Raw genomic sequence first — 18,611 nt, 5'->3', positions numbered from 1 at the left:
GTTACCTAACCTCACATGCGGCAGCCTAACCTGTAGTAAGTGACGGAGCAGCACCTGGCAACCCCTCAGCGCTGGATGTCACCCGCTACAAAGGGCATAGCCACCATCATCATCACCGTGTCTTGCTGGGTTAAGTTGCACGCGGCAGCCACCAGTTGTCGGAGTGAGGGCGAAGATGATGTGCAAGACGTCGCAATTAACGGCCGTGGGAATTCATTTCTAGTCTCGCTCACGGGAGATCATTCTTTCCTTTTCCTTGTCTGTTGTGCACGTGGGTCTGTTGTGCATGTGGGTAACGGTCGTATAATGATCCATCGATGAGAATAAAGCTCTCCGCCAGAGAATAAAATGGAGATTTCCCGGAGACATATAGATGAGCGCAGGGCGGATCGGGAAGCAGCGGCCGACTGATGACGCCACCTGGCGCCTTAGCAAAAGTGCGTAATTAGCATAAAGCGGCACCTCTTACCGGGACACGGGAATCAGTACGGTACCGTAGTTTCTTTTCTTTTTTTTTTTTGTACTTAATTGTTGTGGCGTTAGAAAAAATGAAAGGCTGAACTTCGCTGCGAGAATCGTTTCATCGGCTTGTAATTAGCACACGTGCCGGTTCAGGATTAATGAGTAGCAGCGCGCATATTTTTTTGACCTGATCGTTCGCCGAATGCCGAACAATTTTCGCTATGGAACCGCTATCAAGCAAAGATTTGCAGGCCGCTAAGTTTTTACATCAGAGGTGACTTGGTGTTTTTTATATACATAAACATCCATAAACTGCGTGTCGTTAGCCGAGATAATATGGTCATTACGAGGCTTCATTTAATAAAAAACATCTGCTCGTCGGCCTTATTAATGGGCATGCTACAATACACGAAAGTCGAGATGTAGACCGAATGAAAAACAATACAAAATTTCTTCGTTCATTGAGCTGTCCAGGCTAATCCCGAAGCAGTCTGTTGAACTGTACTTGGCTTGCGTGGAGCTTCGATCAAGACGCCCATATAAAGGAGCCGAGCGATTTGCGCTGTGTTTAAACACACCCACCTTGCATGAGTGACTGACTGCGCAAAAAAGTAATAATAATAAAAGACATGTAACAGTCGTTTACAAATGCATCAGTGTGTATTGTACCGACTATTTCAGCTCGTGTATGCTTTAGAGCTGGTGGAAAGCATCCACGGTACAGCCGTGGGTATCAGCCCTGAAGTATGCTCTGCGCATAGCCCGTCAACCTAACACTAACACAACGTAAACGCAAGGAGAGACCACGCGCGGTCCTCTGTTTGCCGTTCTGTCTGCTGTCGCGCTTTCTGCTCTGACCAACCCGCGCCAGCTTTCTTGACGGTCCGTCCCATGTTTGAGCTAAGGGCGCGTTCGAATGCTTCAGAAGGTAAGGTCTGCTACGCAGCGATGGTCCGCCGGAGACTTCTTGTTACTGCATTTCCCACTACTACGTACCCGCTCCATTTCCGGGTCAGCTTGAAGGTGCACGTGCGATTACGGCGGAAACACGCAGCAAGGCGCATGGCCGGTGTCCTCTGTTTTTATTCTCTGCCAGCGTCTCTGAACAATTAGGCTAGCCGCAAGCACGGAACTAGTTAGTCTATATTCGAACTTCCTGTCTACCCTTCATTGGCTGCATAAAACTGCATAACATAATACGCTCATTATATTATGCCTACGTCCATAGTTACCTTATAACTACTGTTTGTCCTGCGGGGGAAATACATATTACACGCATATTGAAAGACTTCAACGCCTTCAGAATCAAGTCATCAGGCTCATGTCATTCAGTCCATTCCAATCGCACTCTCTGCCGCTGTACCACAGCTTGAACCTTCCACTTCAACATGTATTCAGCCTAAAATTGTCCATGATTATGTATAAACTAAATAAATCATCATGCTCATATTGATAGCATTACCAACCAGCTTGTAAATACTAATCATACCAGGTTTAAACAGCTCAATAATCTTCTTTTGCCAAAAGTCAGGACTAATTACGGAAAATTTACTACCTTGTTTGCCGGCATATCCTACTGGAATTCTTTACATCCAGAAATTAAAGCATCGCATACTGTTCACTCATTCCATTTCTGCATGAAAGAATATTTAATAAACATGTTACATAGATAATTTTCTTCAACCGTTATAGTTCACTTTTGTTTTAATGATATTTATTGCCTCAGGGCATCAGTAGGGTATGAGATGAAGAATGAGCTAACGATTAAATAAATGGAAAAAGGTTGGCTGATTTTATGAAGTCCAAGAGTGAGCGATGATGTGGTCCCCGAGTCCAAGAGATATACGAGGCAGGATTGTTAGCTGAAAGGCCAGCTATCGTCAAGTGCCGGATACGTGTTGGTTTCAGAGCTGGGCAGACCCACAGCAAATGGTGAATGTCGGCTTCAACATTTCCGTCTTTACATATCGGACACCTTGGGCGGGGATACAAGTATTGAAAATGAGACCACGTCCGAGTTACAGCTAGTGTGAGGGCAACCCCTACCCGGGTCCTCCTAAGCGCAACCTCCTCTGCACGGATAAGACCGCGGGGGAGGGATACCGCACACGGAGGGATAAGAGCACGTGTGCGGCTGGCAGCTGTATGCAACTGATTTCTCTAGCCTATCACAAATATTTAATTTTTTACCCATTGGTCCAAGTTAGCTGGGACACCTGGTGTGTGAATAGTCTAGCCTTCCTGTCACTGCCGGCACTTTTTTTCGAGGAAAGTTAATTACTTCTGCATAGCTGTCTTGCGGCCCGCGGCATTTAACGAGACAAACAGAAAACGAAATGAGGTGGCCATTAACGACGCGTCCAACTCCGCGTTTAGTTTGCGTTGTTATTGACGTTCGCAAGGCATTGCATAGCAGCGGTCCTTTCTTTTTTGTTTATTTTGTTTTGTGGCGAACACAGATTCATCACGTTGCTGATTACGGGCAGAGCGGTATTTTAACAGCTGCGTGGGTACAAGCACCTCACCTGTCCGGCGTCGCTGTGTGCACAGTGCCGCTCACGCGATCGATCGTCGAGAAAGAGCCGAAGCATCGCGGCGCCTAGCTGAACACGCGCACTGCTTGCACCTCTGGTAATCACTGTGGGAACTGTAGCCCCCTGCTGCTCTCTCTCTCTCTCGATTTTTCTTTCCTCTCTTGCATATTGCTTCACGTGGAAGAGAAGTTCGCTGCATCACCCTTTTACGTTTTTTTTTTTTTCTTCTCTTTTCGCAAAGCCTCGTTAAGCTGCATCGTTATTCTTGCTGCCGCCACCGCCGATGGCTGTGGGGTGCCGGCAGCAGGAGCGGCCGAGTTGCTGAGTGATCGCCGGTATCCAGTGTTGCGCCAACAGCCGTGCTAAGTTCGCGCTTCTCGGCCAGAGCTGAATGCACGCGAGCGTACTGTGCACGGGGATGCAAGCTGCATAGCGGCCGGTAGGGGTCGACGCGTCAGTGAGGCCAAGAGCCGAGGCCGCTGCCTGAACTTTGTATTCGTACTTCATTCGCACTAGCCTCCCCCTTGCGGCTGTGAATTCTGTTATTTTTGCTGGTTTCAAGCCCGATTGTGTCTTCTATTTCTTTTCGAGGAATTTCTCAACTGGGCAGCTGCGACAAAACTCGAATTAATCTTCTGGAGAGAGAGGAGGGAAAGAATAATCTCTGTCGGAGGACGCCCGGAGTTTGGATGCCGGCTGCAGTGAATGGGTGCAGGGGACTGCAGAGGATGCGGATAATCGCTCCGGTCTGCTTGGTTGGAAAACTGAGGCGCCGCTGGCATGGACTTCACTTCGCACGCGCGGCTGGTCTGAATGGGTGGCTCTCGCGGTAGCAGAAACACTCCGCGGGGTTTTCACGAAGAAACCGCTCCGCGCGCGGTCAGGTTGCCGCGGCCGCCCGCTATTTATAGCTCCCTTTCGCTACCTCTGGACAGTGCTGATTAAGCACCCGCTTCTCCGATCATGGCGCGCCGCGTTGGGTGCTCCTCCTAGAAGGGTCGGTCTTCGCTCGAGCAGAAGCACCGGCCGGGAGCGGAGCATCAAAGAGCGTCCGGAGTTGTTAAAAGTTTTCATCCACGTTCAAAAAAGCTTGTTTGCGAGGATCCTGAATTAGCCGTGGAGAAATAAGTTGTTTCTTTCGTAGCTTTCCTTCTTTCTTCTTTTTCGTCGGTCTTAACTCCCTCTCTGAGCACGAGCAGTTGTGTTCGTCGCAGTACACTTGAAGAAAAGTTCACACCGTGTCTCAGAGCAGTCGGCAGCACTTCTGGGTAATTCTATTTGGTCGGGGATCATGTTTATGGAAAGCGCGTCGCTAGAAAACCACGCTTCTCTCTTTTTTTTTTATTCCTTCGTTTTTTTATTCCTTAGTCGTCGTCACCGGACAGCAGTCGGTCCTGTGTGGGACGAAGGCTTCCTCCTGTACACACAAACCTTATCTCTGCCACTGGGTTCCTGCGGACTCTTTGTCGCCGCACCCAATTCGTGGCCATGTATACTTTTTCATTCTCCCGGTATCTATCGAACCCTTTCTTGCAGACCGCCGGCTGTCAGTGGTGGTTCGCATCGCATGTAGTATATACCTTGCTCATGCGCTCTTGCTTCCTGCCAGTTGCGGCGAGGGATTTATTCCCGTTTTGTTTCCATGATGCGATGTTAGCCCTCCTACATTCACCACACCCATCATATTCGCATTTGATTGGCTGCTGCTTTGTCCTCACCGCGGTGTTGTCCTCACTTTCTTTTTCAGCTCTTTCTTCTGTGTTGGCCTATTGCGTTGACTCTGTATTGGTATTTTTCTGTTGACAGGTGTTTGTGCTGCTGTCCAGCTAACGTATAGTCATGAGGGCGGTTATCTTCCTTCCGTCTTTGTTTTAATGCAAATGCAAACGCTTGCTGTGAGTCGCGCTGGAAGAGTGCAGAAGATCTGTGCGAACAAAAAGGCACAGAAAAGCGGAAAAAGCCTCGGCATTAACGCAAACTTAGATGCCAGATTGCTAGGCGCTTAATTGTGCGCTGTTGAATCATCTCAGTAATCGCGCGCTTTTCGTGTGCAGTAAGGGAGCGTCAATGCGGGGATCCAATGGTCGACCGCAGAAGGGCTTTCCGGCGGACAGTAAGTAATGCATCAGCCGGCCGCTTCGCGACAGCCACTTTATTCGTCTCCTCCTCCTTGAAACTTTCAGGGGAGGACGTCCGGACGGAGAAATATTTCCTATCTCGCGGCAGAAGAGGACAACCTCCGCTGACTACGGATGCTGGGATAGCGTTGCCCGATTTCGGCCGACGAAAGGGCCTTTCACCCACGAGCGCGTTGCTGCGAAGGCCTGGTGATTGAATGCGCGGCGGTGTGCGTGTCAGCCTCGCGAGAGATGTGGCCACACGCTGACGATGCATGCTGCTGCTGGCCTCGTCATCGCCGGCGTGTGGCGAAATTTCGAAAGCTGGGCTCGAAAACCGGCCGCTAGGCCCTTTGTACTTTACCTTAGAAATAACTTTTCCTTTCTTTCTTTCATTCTTTCTTTCTTTCTTTCTTTCTTTCTTTCTTTCTTTCTTTCTTTCTTTCTTTCTTTCTTTCTTTCTTTCTTTCTTTCTTTCTTTCTTTCTTTCTTTCTTTCTTTCTTTCTTTCTTTCTTTCAGCACACTGATATGCCCAAAGAAGGAGCCAAGCGTAAACATACGAAACTAATCCTGAGCCCTTCACGGATGACGGGAAAATTCTCGGAAAACAAGCAGGACTCCAGACGCTACAGTCCCGCGCTCCCTTCTCGTTCCCTTGCTACTTTGCGGGGGGCCCTTTTGCAGCATTGTGCGTTCCCGACGGTCCTCTTTGCCCTCGTGCTGTCGTGCACCGGCGTCAACACGGCGCGTGAAGGAAGCGACGTTGCCCCTGTTTGCTGTGGCGGCGCTTTTGCGCTTCCTTCGGCAGGTTTCCGATGCATGCACGCGCTTGTTTACGTCTGCTTTTGCTTCATCTCCTCCTTACGAGACGCTTAGCGAGCGCCGCTAGTCCGTCCTGCGGTTTGGCGCTGACGCCGTTCGCGAAGCGCCCTTCTTCGCCGCGTCGTCACGTGCGCGAATGTGTGCCCAGCGGCTTAGCGATCGCGAGTATTAGCCAGTTCACCTGCATCACCCCGGCTCCTCGCGAATGTGGTCGATTCTCTGTTATTGCAGGGCGTTAGCGACGCAACGGATTTTTGTTTGTTTGTTTGCCCGCCCTAAGCCGGCATGATGGAGTTACCGAGGATTGAACTCCGACCGGCGCCCCTGTGTGCCGAGGAAAACACGTGCTATGTTTGTCTCCTTCTCCGGTTTTGCCTGGTGGAGCGAAAATTTGGGAAAAATGCAAGTCTTATGAAGAAACATGTGTGCTGCTATTAGAATCTGCTAGCGACCCGCGCATTTGAACGTTTAGATTGCAGCTTATTTATTTATTTATTCAGCGCTATCATCCGCATTCACATCTAGGTGTGATATTACGTACTTCAGGTTGCTTCTGTGGTCGTGTAGTAGTTGTAGCCTTGTTTGTTTGTTGTTGTTTTTTTAGGCACGTGCTCTTTTAGAAGTCCTCGTCGCGTTGCTACAGCAGGAATTCTGGACAAAATCAGTGCGATAAAGCTGTTGAACCAGCTAAGATAACAGGGCTTTCATTTGATATTTTGGAAACTGCGATGCACGCTTTCGATTTCGTATTAAAGCCGCAAATAATTTAAGCCGCGCGTCGATGACTATTGATATAGGGCACACTTAGTTATTCGCCTGCTAACCTCAGCGTGCTGGTTCTCCATTTTACGCACGTTGTTAGCTCAGACAGGCGTGTTTGGAAACTTGTCAGTTATTCTCCGTTGACGCATTGTGCATTCAAAGCCTTCATTGGTCTGCAGCGCCGTATGCTGTGTACCGGATAACATCACAAAGCTTAAGTTGACTGGTTCGCTGCTGGCTTCTGGCTGGTTAGTGTCGAGCAGAGACCTCCTGCGGTTCCTCCGTTCGACGTAGTCAAAACTTTTCTGACACGTCAGCCTTCTTCGGGTTTGGTTTGTGAAAGCAACTGTTCTGCGCAATCGCGGAAATCCTTCATATTTGGTCTTTTGCGCGGAAGTCCCTCTTTATGTTGCAGTTAATTTTTTGTTGTTGTTGTCAGCAAAGTGGTGAACATGAAATGTGAACTAACCGGAAGTATGAAATAGTATAAGAGAAGAAATTATGGTTACTGCCACGCAGACTGCGTCGTGGTTCAAAGACAACAGTGCCGCAGTACGCCAGAAGTTAGCAGGCACAATACATTCGGCTCTGGCGCGTGCCATTAAGCCCAGAGAATAACGAATCCATGTTTCGTAAGACATCGAATAAGTTGTTTAGTTAAGGGGAACTAGGTAAGCCTTAGAAGCTTTGTGTAGCAATGCGTAAATAATTGATGGGGCTATCCTCTCTGCAATTGTATTCGTGTGTTAGCATATGCACCATTATGTGTCTCACCGTCTGCTGCTCGTAAAGTTATATTCTTGGGGCTGTTCCTGCGGTGGCTGCACCCGTGCTTTGGCAATAAAGACACGCGGAGACGATGGAAGAAGTGCATATCTTGAAAGGAATTGCTACCAGTGTAGCCCGTTAACCGCTGCTGAGGTCGAAGGCAAAACATTCCAAGGTTCATTTCAGTGCTTTACTCCGTTAACTGATTTCGCTATACGACCAAGGGTTCAGTGGTCGAACGCAAACTATGCACAAACGACGCTGCTCCTACTCATTAATGTTTTTTTTTCTTCGTGTGTTTGCTGCTTTACGGTTCTTTACCTTTTATCACCGCCCAACTTTGTCGGCCTAGTTCTGTTTTTCGCACTCTATTGCAGTTTTTTTTTTTTTTTGTCTGCAGCAACAGATGTGTTTTGAGCTTAAGGTCAAGCTTAGCGCTGTCCTTCTGTTTGCGTAAAGCTCGGTTTTTTTTACTGCTGCTTCCTCCGCAGTCGTCAACTTCAAATGACTATTAAATACTGGAAGTAGATTGCTAACTGGCAGTGAAAAGCCACGTGCATTTTTTTATTTTATTTTTGGGTGCTAGTTACACGTGTTTGGTTCCAGATTCGTGGGCTTTAAACTACGCGCTTCCACCCATCCGTACGCGCGTAATTCTAGCTGCCTTCTGCAGCTCTGCTGATCGGTGGCGGTTAATTTCTTGCCTTTGATGCCGTTTCTTATTCTAGTGATGAATGTTTTTGTGCGTGTACTCAACTTTTCTCTGGCGTTTGTAGGCGTCTAACCCGTCTGTCGTATTCTGTTTCTCTTTTCATTTTACAGGTCTGTGTGAAGGAAGGATGCCTACTGAAACAGACAAGTTCATTCCAAGTGAGCACCGCAGAGTTTCTTTGCTCAGTAACAGATCGACCACTAGAAGCGTTGAGTGATCAAGTTTTTGAACGTCGGCCGTAGCACATGAAAAAGGAATGCAGTAGATCAGAAATATAAGGCAATTCCTTATGAACTCATAAAACAGGAGGGGTATTTTGCAGCACATAAGTATTTTGTCTGCCGAAAATCGATGAAGAAATGAGTGCTGAAAGCGATTTTTTACATCTTGTATTAGTTGGTTTCAGGCTCTCTGAACCATATTTATATTGCATTCAACTCGTGTCTGGGGTATTATTTCGTGCGGCGAATGTTTTCAGTGTGATTGTGTGTGCAGCCACAGCGGCTGCTGAAGTGATTCGTGATGTAGTTCAAATTTCTGGTGGGTATAGCTCGTAAAACTCTATTGCATGGCGTTTATTAAAATAAACGCCGCCTGTTTAAGTCTACTTGGTCGTCGCGGTCTTAACAATGTCTCGGGTTTGCCAACGTCATCAAGACGACTTGCGGTTTGAGATTCCGCTAAGCGAGTAGTTTACGCTAGTCGCTGCTACGTCGCCGGAGTTTTCTCGATCGCTGCGTCTTTTCGGTTAATGAAAGCTTCGGCTGCGTCCACATGCTACGTGTCTTAAAGTTTGTTTTTTTTTTTTTAACATACAGTCATTAACGCGATTAACTTTAAACTAAAATTAAACCTTTCATGGGAAAATTGAAACTCGCGCGAAGAAAGTATTCCGATGAGCCTCTTGGTTGATCCGTCTCGGGAGGACATTAAGTTGCAGCAAGAACGAACTGCAGCTCTGGAGCGTATTCGTACTTTCTGCGGGCTGGCGGACGTTTCGTCGCCCTATCTGTCGGGTTCCGCTGATCGACGTGTCTAAGCGCAGTTGCCCGAACACCGGTGCTCATCGCCAAAGTGTGTATATATTCCATTTTGTATTTAATTATCCTTCTCTCTAAAATCATTACAGGACTAATTGTGGTCAATATCAACTACAAAAGTGTAAATAAATATATGACATACGTTTTCCTTGGACTCACAGACTGTTGACTCCTTTCACACCTGCTAACTTGGACCGGTGTGCAGTGAAACGAATTCAGAGCTGCTCAGAGTCGCCTATGCTAACCTCCAGTATTTTCTCGTTCACCAAAGTTAACTAATTAGGAAGGACTAATTAAACAACCTCTGTAGGTTTCCTTGCCCAAATAGTTTTCATCCAGCGAAAATTAAACAACGTCCTTTATTAGGGTTAAGTGGTCGAACAAGTGCCACCTGTTAGTCTACCGCAACAAAAAAATATTTCGCATGTACAGAACCAAGGATGGCGTCATTCAGTTGTACCGGATAATGGCCAGCCTCGAGAATAGACGCTTTGCTTTCATGTGTTCCAAGATCGATATTTAGGAAAAGAAAATCACAGTAATTATCTCACTTTGTGCTGGATACCTCACCCGATACGTGAAGGAAGGAACGAAGGAGGGGAAGAACGAAGGAAGGGCGTTTCTAGATGAGCCTGACCTGCGATCAGAAAGAATCGTATTCAGGAAGGAAAGGGGAAGTTGTGTGATGCTTGTAGCTACTTACTGAGCTAAGTGATGTCTCCACAACTGCGCAAGGTTCTGGCAGGAAGAGCGGAGATTAAGTGAAAGACCGTTGATGTATAATAAGCAAAGATGTGGTTGCAGAAGGGAACCCTGTTGACATGCCTGATGAAAGGTCAATGACCGATTATCTTGCCCAGTGATGTATCCGTATTGCGAGTGATGAGAAATTTAACCAGCTATCGAGTTAACACGATGGGGACTTCTTGAATGTACAGTTACAGTCATGCTAGCTTTTGATAGTTTGCACGTTATACGCACGAATCCAAACGGATCGTACGCAAAGCCAGTCTCGAACGCCCTCGTAGCCAAAGCGCAGTTTGCGAGCCGAACGTCGTGGTTTGTCATGCGCTCCGCCTAATTGCTGTTTCGTCCACGCTAGACACCTCTTCGTCCATCACCGAAGTTTTGGCGAAGGCAGATGCACCTCTCAGAGCGCCGTTCGGCATCCCGAGCCAGTCGACGTTCCCGTTCTTCGCTCCTCTCTGACTGTCTGCGAGCGTCCAGCAAACTTCTCACGCTCTTATTTAGGCGAGCGTTACGCATATTTGAAGTTTAAGACTAGCGCTTAAGACGAGGACACAGCGCTCGTCCTGTGTATTCCTTTTTTCTGTGTCCTTGTCTTAAGCGTTAGTCTTAAACTTCAAATTAATTCCAACCAACTAGCCCAGCTTTCTGCTTTGTTTACGCGTAGATGCGAGGCGAGGGAGGCCGCCAGCTCGGCGCCCAGGCACTTGGTACGTCACGTGGCTGACATACCTTCATTCCTTCACATGGACAAGTTTACCGCACCGATGACCTTGGCTCGACGGGGCTAGTAAAGCCTTCGCTTACCCCCCTCTTGCTGCCCCAATTTCGCTCCTTTCGTAACTCATGCACTCGCCAACGCTACTTGTATAACGCGGTTATGAGCCAACGGAGGTTTGAGATTACGACATGCTGTGGCGTAGATGCGATTCAATCCGGAGAAATTGTCTCGCGCAGCAATAAGGCATTGGAAAAGAAAAAACTGAACATTCTAATTGTAGCACTCGAACGAACATAATACCTATCCCATACTCCTGTCGCAAAACAGCGCGCATCATGTGGCCGACAGGCGACAAAATGGCAACAGTAACGTGTGCAAAGGGTAAGACGGGTACGGGCCCTACAGTAGAATATATGTTCTTCGGCTGGCTCGGCTTCTACGAAGTCAGAAGAAAAAACAAAAGCACCTCAAGACGCATGTCACCGCATTCGCGAATGCACTACTACGAATAATGGCCCGCGGGCTCTACCCACGCTGCTCTCTTTCTGGGAATATGTACGCGAGGCATGAAGTGACTGTCTGACGTAAGTTCCCTGCCCTCACTTCCTCCAGCTCCTAAATAGCCTACGTGCCATTTCCGTTTCGTAATAAACAATTAATAGATCAACCAACAAAGAGCCTGTTGCGGCTACGGCAAGCTGCGTTCTCCTTAGGGAGACCCTTAATGCGGCGAAGCCACCTTTGCAGGAGCTTTGGCGGATGCGTTGCGTCTCCGTGTGTTGGTTGCTTGCCTGGTGTCGTCTTTATGAATCATCTCGACGCTGCAGAAGAGGTTCCAGTGTGTTTCTGGTGGTCTTTTTTGTAAAATTTTATTTTTGTTGTTGATTTAGTGACGTGTAGGTGCTATTTCCGGCGCAGGTGCTATGCAGTAGAGGAAGGGACGTCCGGCTCTGTTTCTCTCGAGACAGGTAGATGCATCAAGGGTACACCTATGGGCATAGACAGATGTACAGGGCACATAATCAGGAATCTAAGCCAATAACTTTGTTGTTAGCTGGTGTCTGGAGACCAGACTTCACGGTCTGAAAGCTTGACTCTCATGTTGTGACATCAGCTTGTAAAATGAAGAGGTCGTCAAAGAATGTGGCGCTTGTAGGCCAAATTTGTTGTTGTTTTTTTTTTGCATCCTGGAATGGGGGGACGGACATTACTTGCGTCCCCTTTGAGTGGAAGCGGTGGCGAACGACACCTTACCTGGTAAATTAAAGTGGCTGATTTATTTTTATTTTTCGCTTTTTGTACTTTGTGTCATACTCATTATTCTTCATACTAGACTAATTTCCATGAAGATAGAAACCATGCTGTTTTTACTGCTTTGGCGGTTCGTACAATTTTCTATTCCACTTTTCGCCACCGGCATTCTGGTTTTCACTTGATGGTTAAGTTTGCTTCCACTATCCCCTAAAACCCAGAGCTAGTGGGAGTGCTTACCGGGTCACACTGCCAAGACCGAGGAACGGCGCTAAGTTTCCCGGACCACGGTGTCAGGCACCGCTCCTGTGATCGTGTTCGTGGGAATGCAGCTATACAGACTGATCACAAACTACTTTAGAGCACTGCGCGCTAGGGGTAGAGGAGTGGTAGCAGTCGCGCTGGTGCTCGATCGGTTGCTCTAGAGAGCGCCTTTCTGTCGCTAAACGCGATACAATTTCCAGACCTTCGTGCCGTCCCCCACCTCACCTGCAAAGGCTTCCGCAGACTTCAGAAGCTACTATACTCGCGGAAAACTTTATTCGACTCAGCAGTGGAAGCTAGACAGGAAAGGAAAGTTGGTGAGCATATGTACCCTCGCCGTGAAGAGAGTTTTGTTTGTTGTTAGTGTTTAAGGGTGCGGATGGGCGAAGGAAGAGACGGCGCGAGGTCGCTAGTGCTGAGATAAGCCACTCTCCACGGGATGAAGACAAAGGCCCGCCTCCTTCCCTTTCCTTCCTAGCCTTAGCTGCAGTGCCGCGGAAGGCTGTCCTCAAGTGCATACATCCTCTCTTCGATAGCGATGTCTGCGTCTTTCCCCGGTGTAGACAGCGCCGTTCTAGGTTGGCACAGCATAACATATGAACTCACCTGCACTATAGGTGAGAGACCGTTATTCAAGCGGGGCTTGTAGACGCTTTCTTTAGGCCAGGATGGAAAGGGGGAGGGGTGTCATACGGCAGAAATTCAGGAACCTTTATCAGTTTTACGTTGGGAGGTCTGCCATGAACGCGTTCCGCGATCTGTCTGTCCGCGATCACGCGATCAACACGTGCCTCACTCTACATTTGTTTTCTACCGGTGGAGCAAGCACTCGTCCGCGAACTGGCCTCTGTGCAAGTGTATCAGTAGATAAGGAAAGAACCCATGCTAGTCTTAGAGTTAATGGACGCCTGGACCGCGCAGGCAAGGAAGGAATGAGGAATGGGATGAAATGTGCAGAAATGGAACAAGACAGGGAGTATTTGCGCTTATTGTCGCTGTTTTACGACTTCCTTAATATAAAGTAAGTGTGATTCAATATTCTCTTCCCAGATTTTCGGCGCGGACTTACCTCGAACGTGTTCTACGAAGGTGACGCGATTCTTGAGGTTCTATAATATGCAAGGTTTCGCGAAAAATGTGAGGTCGAAGCGGAAACTCTGAGCTTAACTGAGGAGGACCAGTTAATTAAGCAAGCTCCGATACGCGCGCTGTGGAGCGAGATACTTTCGCCCGTTGGGTCTTTAATTAGGTCTGCGCTCGCAGTGTTCCCCGTGGTCGTCCTCGCACGGGCTTCACGAATAAATTAGCAGGACAAAGGGGATAATGCACAGCGTCGCGCTAGTCTAGGCGAGTGCGGCTTGGAAAAGGCCTATCTGGATTTCGCGAATGAAGAATTCGGTCGTACCCCGCTGTAGGGATGGCCACCCAAAACCGTCGACTGTCGGGTATGTAATACGTACTTCCGCAGATCCCCCGTCAGAATAGAAGCGTTAGCGATGTTATTTTGTTTGCATTTATTTTTTCCGCGAAGAATTAGCGCTGTGGAGGTCGCTGTCAAACGCGTTCAGTATTTCTGTGAGATACCATCATGCGTTTAAGTGGGTTTAAGCTGTTCAGATACGGTCCGTTGTTTTACCAGGCACTTGATCTCGCGATCAAGGTTAAAGAGTAATTATTCGCTAGTGTCCATCGAAGGACAGTGATACAGTTACAAAGGAAAGCAACAAAGCTTTCTCGAAAACTTTGTAATTGACAAACATTTGTCCTGGTCCGGTGTTCGATATCGGGCGAACCGTCTATCCGGAGCCGTTACTTTACCACCTGAGCTAACCAGGGTGTGTGGCAGTTGGAAATAGAAACTGTTCTGGTAGGGAAATTCCCAGAGAGGGAGTAGATTTGTAATAAAATAGTGAAAATTATTAGCAATAACCCAAGCGCAGCCATGCGATTACAAAGGAAAACTATAATGATTCGTACTCCAGACGACGGCTGATTACAGCAACATTGCATTTTGGATGAGTTGGTACTACATTTCGAACAGACAACACAGCACAACCTAAATGAATGACCAGGAAAAGAAGAGAGACTTGCTAGCGCTTACTTCAAATTCTTTGCTCCAGCAAGGCGAGCATAAATATCATGAAAAGCAAAGTTCATATGTAATTATATAAACCAAATAAAGTAAACACACAAATGTGAAAAATGTAAAAATGCTGAAAAATGCAGCTGAACAGATAACGATACACATAAAAAAGACACACACAGAGCGACAAGGATGATGCTGCACTGAGAACTAATCATTGACATCCAACATTTCACTGTAAAATAAAAAAAAAAGAGCCCAGTGAAATATCTACCCACCGCCAAGCAAGTTCGTGCCATTTTCGAAAGAAAAAAAAAACGCTAAACAGAAACCTTTTCCTTATTCTTAGGTACCTGCAGGCGACCATCTAGGTCTAATTAAGTCCCATCTCGCGCTTAGTCAGGGCCACGGAAGTGCTGCTCACAAGCGAGTCTGCGTCTTGGAAGATATGATATGCCTCTTCTACTGATCATTCGTTTAAGTTGAACCGTTGCGTTCGTTCAACTGGGATAATTATTCCACTACAAAGTTTCAACTACGAAGATACTTTGTTGGGCGAGTTGGTACTTATTCATTATTAATTTAAACAGCGCGAACACGAAGACAAAAGACAAGATAAAAGAAAGCCACAGTACAAGCGCTGACTTGCAACTATGTATAAGCCCTTTACTTCATCCAAGGCCCAGATAAAAACAAACATGAAGAAAACGAAACAATCACGTGAAACAACCCCTGGGTTCACCTGCTGCACAAAAAGTCACTCAAAAAAAGACACCTCTTTGCTTGAAAGAGCAAGGGAAGTCTTGCTGACACACTTATTGTCCGTTGAACTAAAATATGATTCCACTATCTCTCTCGTCATCTTTTCTTTGTGGCGATACAAAATCCTAACCTGGTCGAACTTAGGAGTGCACTTCTTCTTCTCCTTTTCCATTGTTTCACATGAATAGATGTGATACCAGAAACGTTTTGTCCTTGCCACTTTCCAAATTGTTCCGATGCTCCTGTAGTCTCTTATTAACACATCATCCTGTTTGTCCTATATAACAGGCTCCACAAGAAAGTGGAAGCCTGTACAAAACACCTGTCTTGCATATAACAATTGGGTATCTATGTTTCACCCCACATTCTTGCTTCTTCGATTCTCTTTCCCTTTGAATAGCCGGGCAAATCCTCTTCATCTTGAGCGGGGCGGTCAATGCGACGTCAACACCATACCTCTTGCCTACATTTTTGAGGCCATGTGAAATTCTGTGCACATACGGTACCACTGCAACCTTCCTCTTCTTCTCACCCATGCTGGACAGGTATTTCAGTCTGTGCGTTCTTTTAAGGCTCTTCAGTACCCGGCAACTGGCCTCATCAATAACCGACTCCCGATAACCGGCCTTTGCAATTCTTGTCACTTGTGTTTCAAAACTGTTGCCCATGCCGTGGTAGCAAGATTTCTTCAACGCATTTAACAAGCATGTGTTGATCATCCCATTCTTCACTAATTTGGAATGCTCCGAATTGGAACTTAGCAAGGGCTTCACCGATCTCGGGTTGTAATCCCAACAAACACGATCCTCACCGAATCGAATAATTAAATCTATATACTGTAACCGAAAGTCAACTGGTTCTTCAACAGTAAATTCCAGCCCGGATCCACACTCAGTAAATACATCCATAATGTCCCTCATTCGTTGATTGAATCCTTCACGGTCAGTGGACGACTTTTTAGTATTCACAGACCGTGAAGGATCAATCAGCGATTGAGCTTTGAGCTTAGTAGAGTGGTGTGCTGGCCCACCTATTGGTGAACAGCGGAGTTACGCTAAAACGAATGTGAATCACGCTTGCTTTGATTATCCTAAAAATTGTAGCAAGGACATTATTTGATTTCTAGTTACAAGTCGTCGTTTGACATATTGATCGTTCCGTAGTCATTTTGTGATAATTTTATTAGTCATTATCACTATTCATTACCAATATCGATATCTACTTTTATTCATTACCAATTACCATCAATGATTTTCTTTCTTAATTTTCTTCCTCATGCATCCGTTATTAGCAACTGACTCAGCGCACAGATCCCATGCACAGATCCCATGCACATATCTCATGCACATATCTCATGCACATATCTTATGCACAGATCCCATGCGCAGATCCCATGCACAGATCCCATGCACAGATCCCATGCACAGATCCCATGCACAGATCCCATGCACAGATCCCATGCACTGGTCCCATGCACAGATCCCATGCACTGGTCCCATGCACAGATCCCATACACTGATCCCATGCACTGGTCCCATGCACAGATCCCATGCACAGATCCCATGCACAGATCCCATGCACTGATCCCATGCACTGATCCCATGCACTGGTCCCATGCACAGATCCAATGCACAGATCCCATGCACAGATCCCATGCACAGATCCCATGCGCTGATCCCATGCACTGGTCCCATGCACAGATCCCATGCACAGATCCCATGCACTGATCCCATGCACTGGTCCCATGCACAGATCCCATGCACAGATCCCATGCACTGGTCCCATGCACTGGTCCCATGCACTGGTCCCATGCACTGGTCCCATGCACAGATCCCATGCACTGGTCCCATGCACAGATCCCATGCACTGATCCCATGCACAGATCTCATGCACTGGTCCCATGCACTGGTCCCATGCACTGGTCCCATGCACTGGTCCCATGCACAGATCCCACGCACAGATCCCATGCACTGATCCCATGCACAGATCCCATGCACTGATCCCATGCACAGATCCCATGCACAGATCCCATGCACTGGTCCCATGCACTGGTCCCATGCACAGATCCCATGCACAGATCCCATGCACAGATCCCATGCACTGATCCCATGCACTGGTCCCATGCACAGATCCCATGCACAGATCCCATGCACAGATCCCATGCACAGATCCCATGCACAGATCCCATGCACTGATCCCATGCACTGATCCCATGCACAGATCCCATGCACTGATCCCATGCACTGGTCCCATGCACTGGTCCCATGCACAGATCCCATGCACAGATCCCATGCACTGATCCCATGCACTGGTCCCATGCACTGGTCCCATGCACTGGTCCCATGCACAGATCCCATGCACAGATCCCATGCACAGATCCCATGCACTGATCCCATGCACTGGTCCCATGCACTGGTCCCATGCACAGATCCCATGCACAGATCCCATGCACAGATCCCATGCACAGATCTCATGCACAGATCCCATGCACTGGTCCCATGCACTGGTCCCATGCACTGGTCCCATGCACAGATCCCATGCACAGATCCCATGCACAGATCCCATGCACAGATCCCATGCACTGGTCCCATGCACTGGTCCCATGCACAGATCCCATGCACAGATCCCATGCACAGATCCCATGCACTGGTCCCATGCACTGGTCCCATGCACAGATCCCATGCACAGATCCCATGCACAGATCCCATGCACAGATCCCATGCACTGATCCCATGCACTGGTCCCATGCACAGATCCCATGCACAGATCCCATGCACTGATCCCATGCACTGATCCCATGCACAAATCCCATGCACAAATCCCATGCACTGATCCCATGCACTGGTCCCATGCACTGATCCCATGCACTGGTCCCATGCACAGATCCCATGCACAGATCCCATGCACAGATCCCATGCACAGATCCGACGCACAGATCCCGAGCACAGCTCTCGCGCGCGGCATTTCGTTCCATGAACATAGAAAGCTGTTCGTCTTAAAAACGAAAACGTTCGGCATTTTCGTATTGTAGGCTGCCATGTTACGCTTTCGTGACGCTCGTTCGATGTGCGCGTTCCGCTGGGATGTGCGCGTTCCGCTGGTGGCGTTCCCGCTTGTCCGCGTTGCACCGCTGGCCTTAAAACCGCTTTTCGAAATGTCTCTATTGAAACACGTGGGCGTCACGTTTCCACCAAGCTTATCTGCATGTCTATTGCTGTGTCGGTTTCATGTGCAATAAAGCACCGGATTTTCTCGCGTTGCCGGGGCTTTAGAAAATTAGCTTTATGCATATTTTGTTTGGTTCAAAAAGAGATATGGCATCGTCTTGTTCATGGCCTCGAACTCCTCATTGGCCCTAATCACTCGACTGCGCTAATTAATGGAAGCAAGAGCGTTTTAAAAGCAAGTGTATATTTTACTTAACTACCCATTTAATTAAAATAGCTAGTACATTACGTTCGCCTCTTTCTTTTTTCTGTTTCGATCTTCTTATTTTTGGAATTTTTGAAAGTGTTCCCTGAAATACATAGTATACTAATGAGAAAAGTCCTGTTCTCTCTAATTG

At 47.6% G+C, this 18,611-nt stretch overlaps 1 protein-coding gene across 2 annotated transcripts in view; it reads left to right on the top strand.

The window, feature by feature from the left end:
* Positions 1-18,611, top strand: part of LOC146198148 (diacylglycerol kinase delta) — a 262,183-nt gene that overhangs the window by 151,410 nt on the left and 92,162 nt on the right. For both annotated transcript variants that reach the window (XM_084593476.1, XM_084593475.1), the window contains exon 2: positions 8,289-8,336. In XM_084593476.1, the coding sequence (XP_084449602.1) occupies positions 8,289-8,336 (48 nt within the window). The remainder of the gene's footprint in view (positions 1-8,288; positions 8,337-18,611) is intronic.

The sequence above is a fragment of the Amblyomma maculatum genome, chromosome 2 (assembly GCF_055883805.1).
Source record: "Amblyomma maculatum isolate TAMU_Amacu chromosome 2, ASM5588380v1, whole genome shotgun sequence".
Taxonomy (NCBI): Eukaryota; Metazoa; Arthropoda; class Arachnida; order Ixodida; family Ixodidae; genus Amblyomma; species Amblyomma maculatum.
Note: the sequence above shows the minus strand (reverse complement) of the source record. Positions and strands in the feature narration are given on the sequence as shown.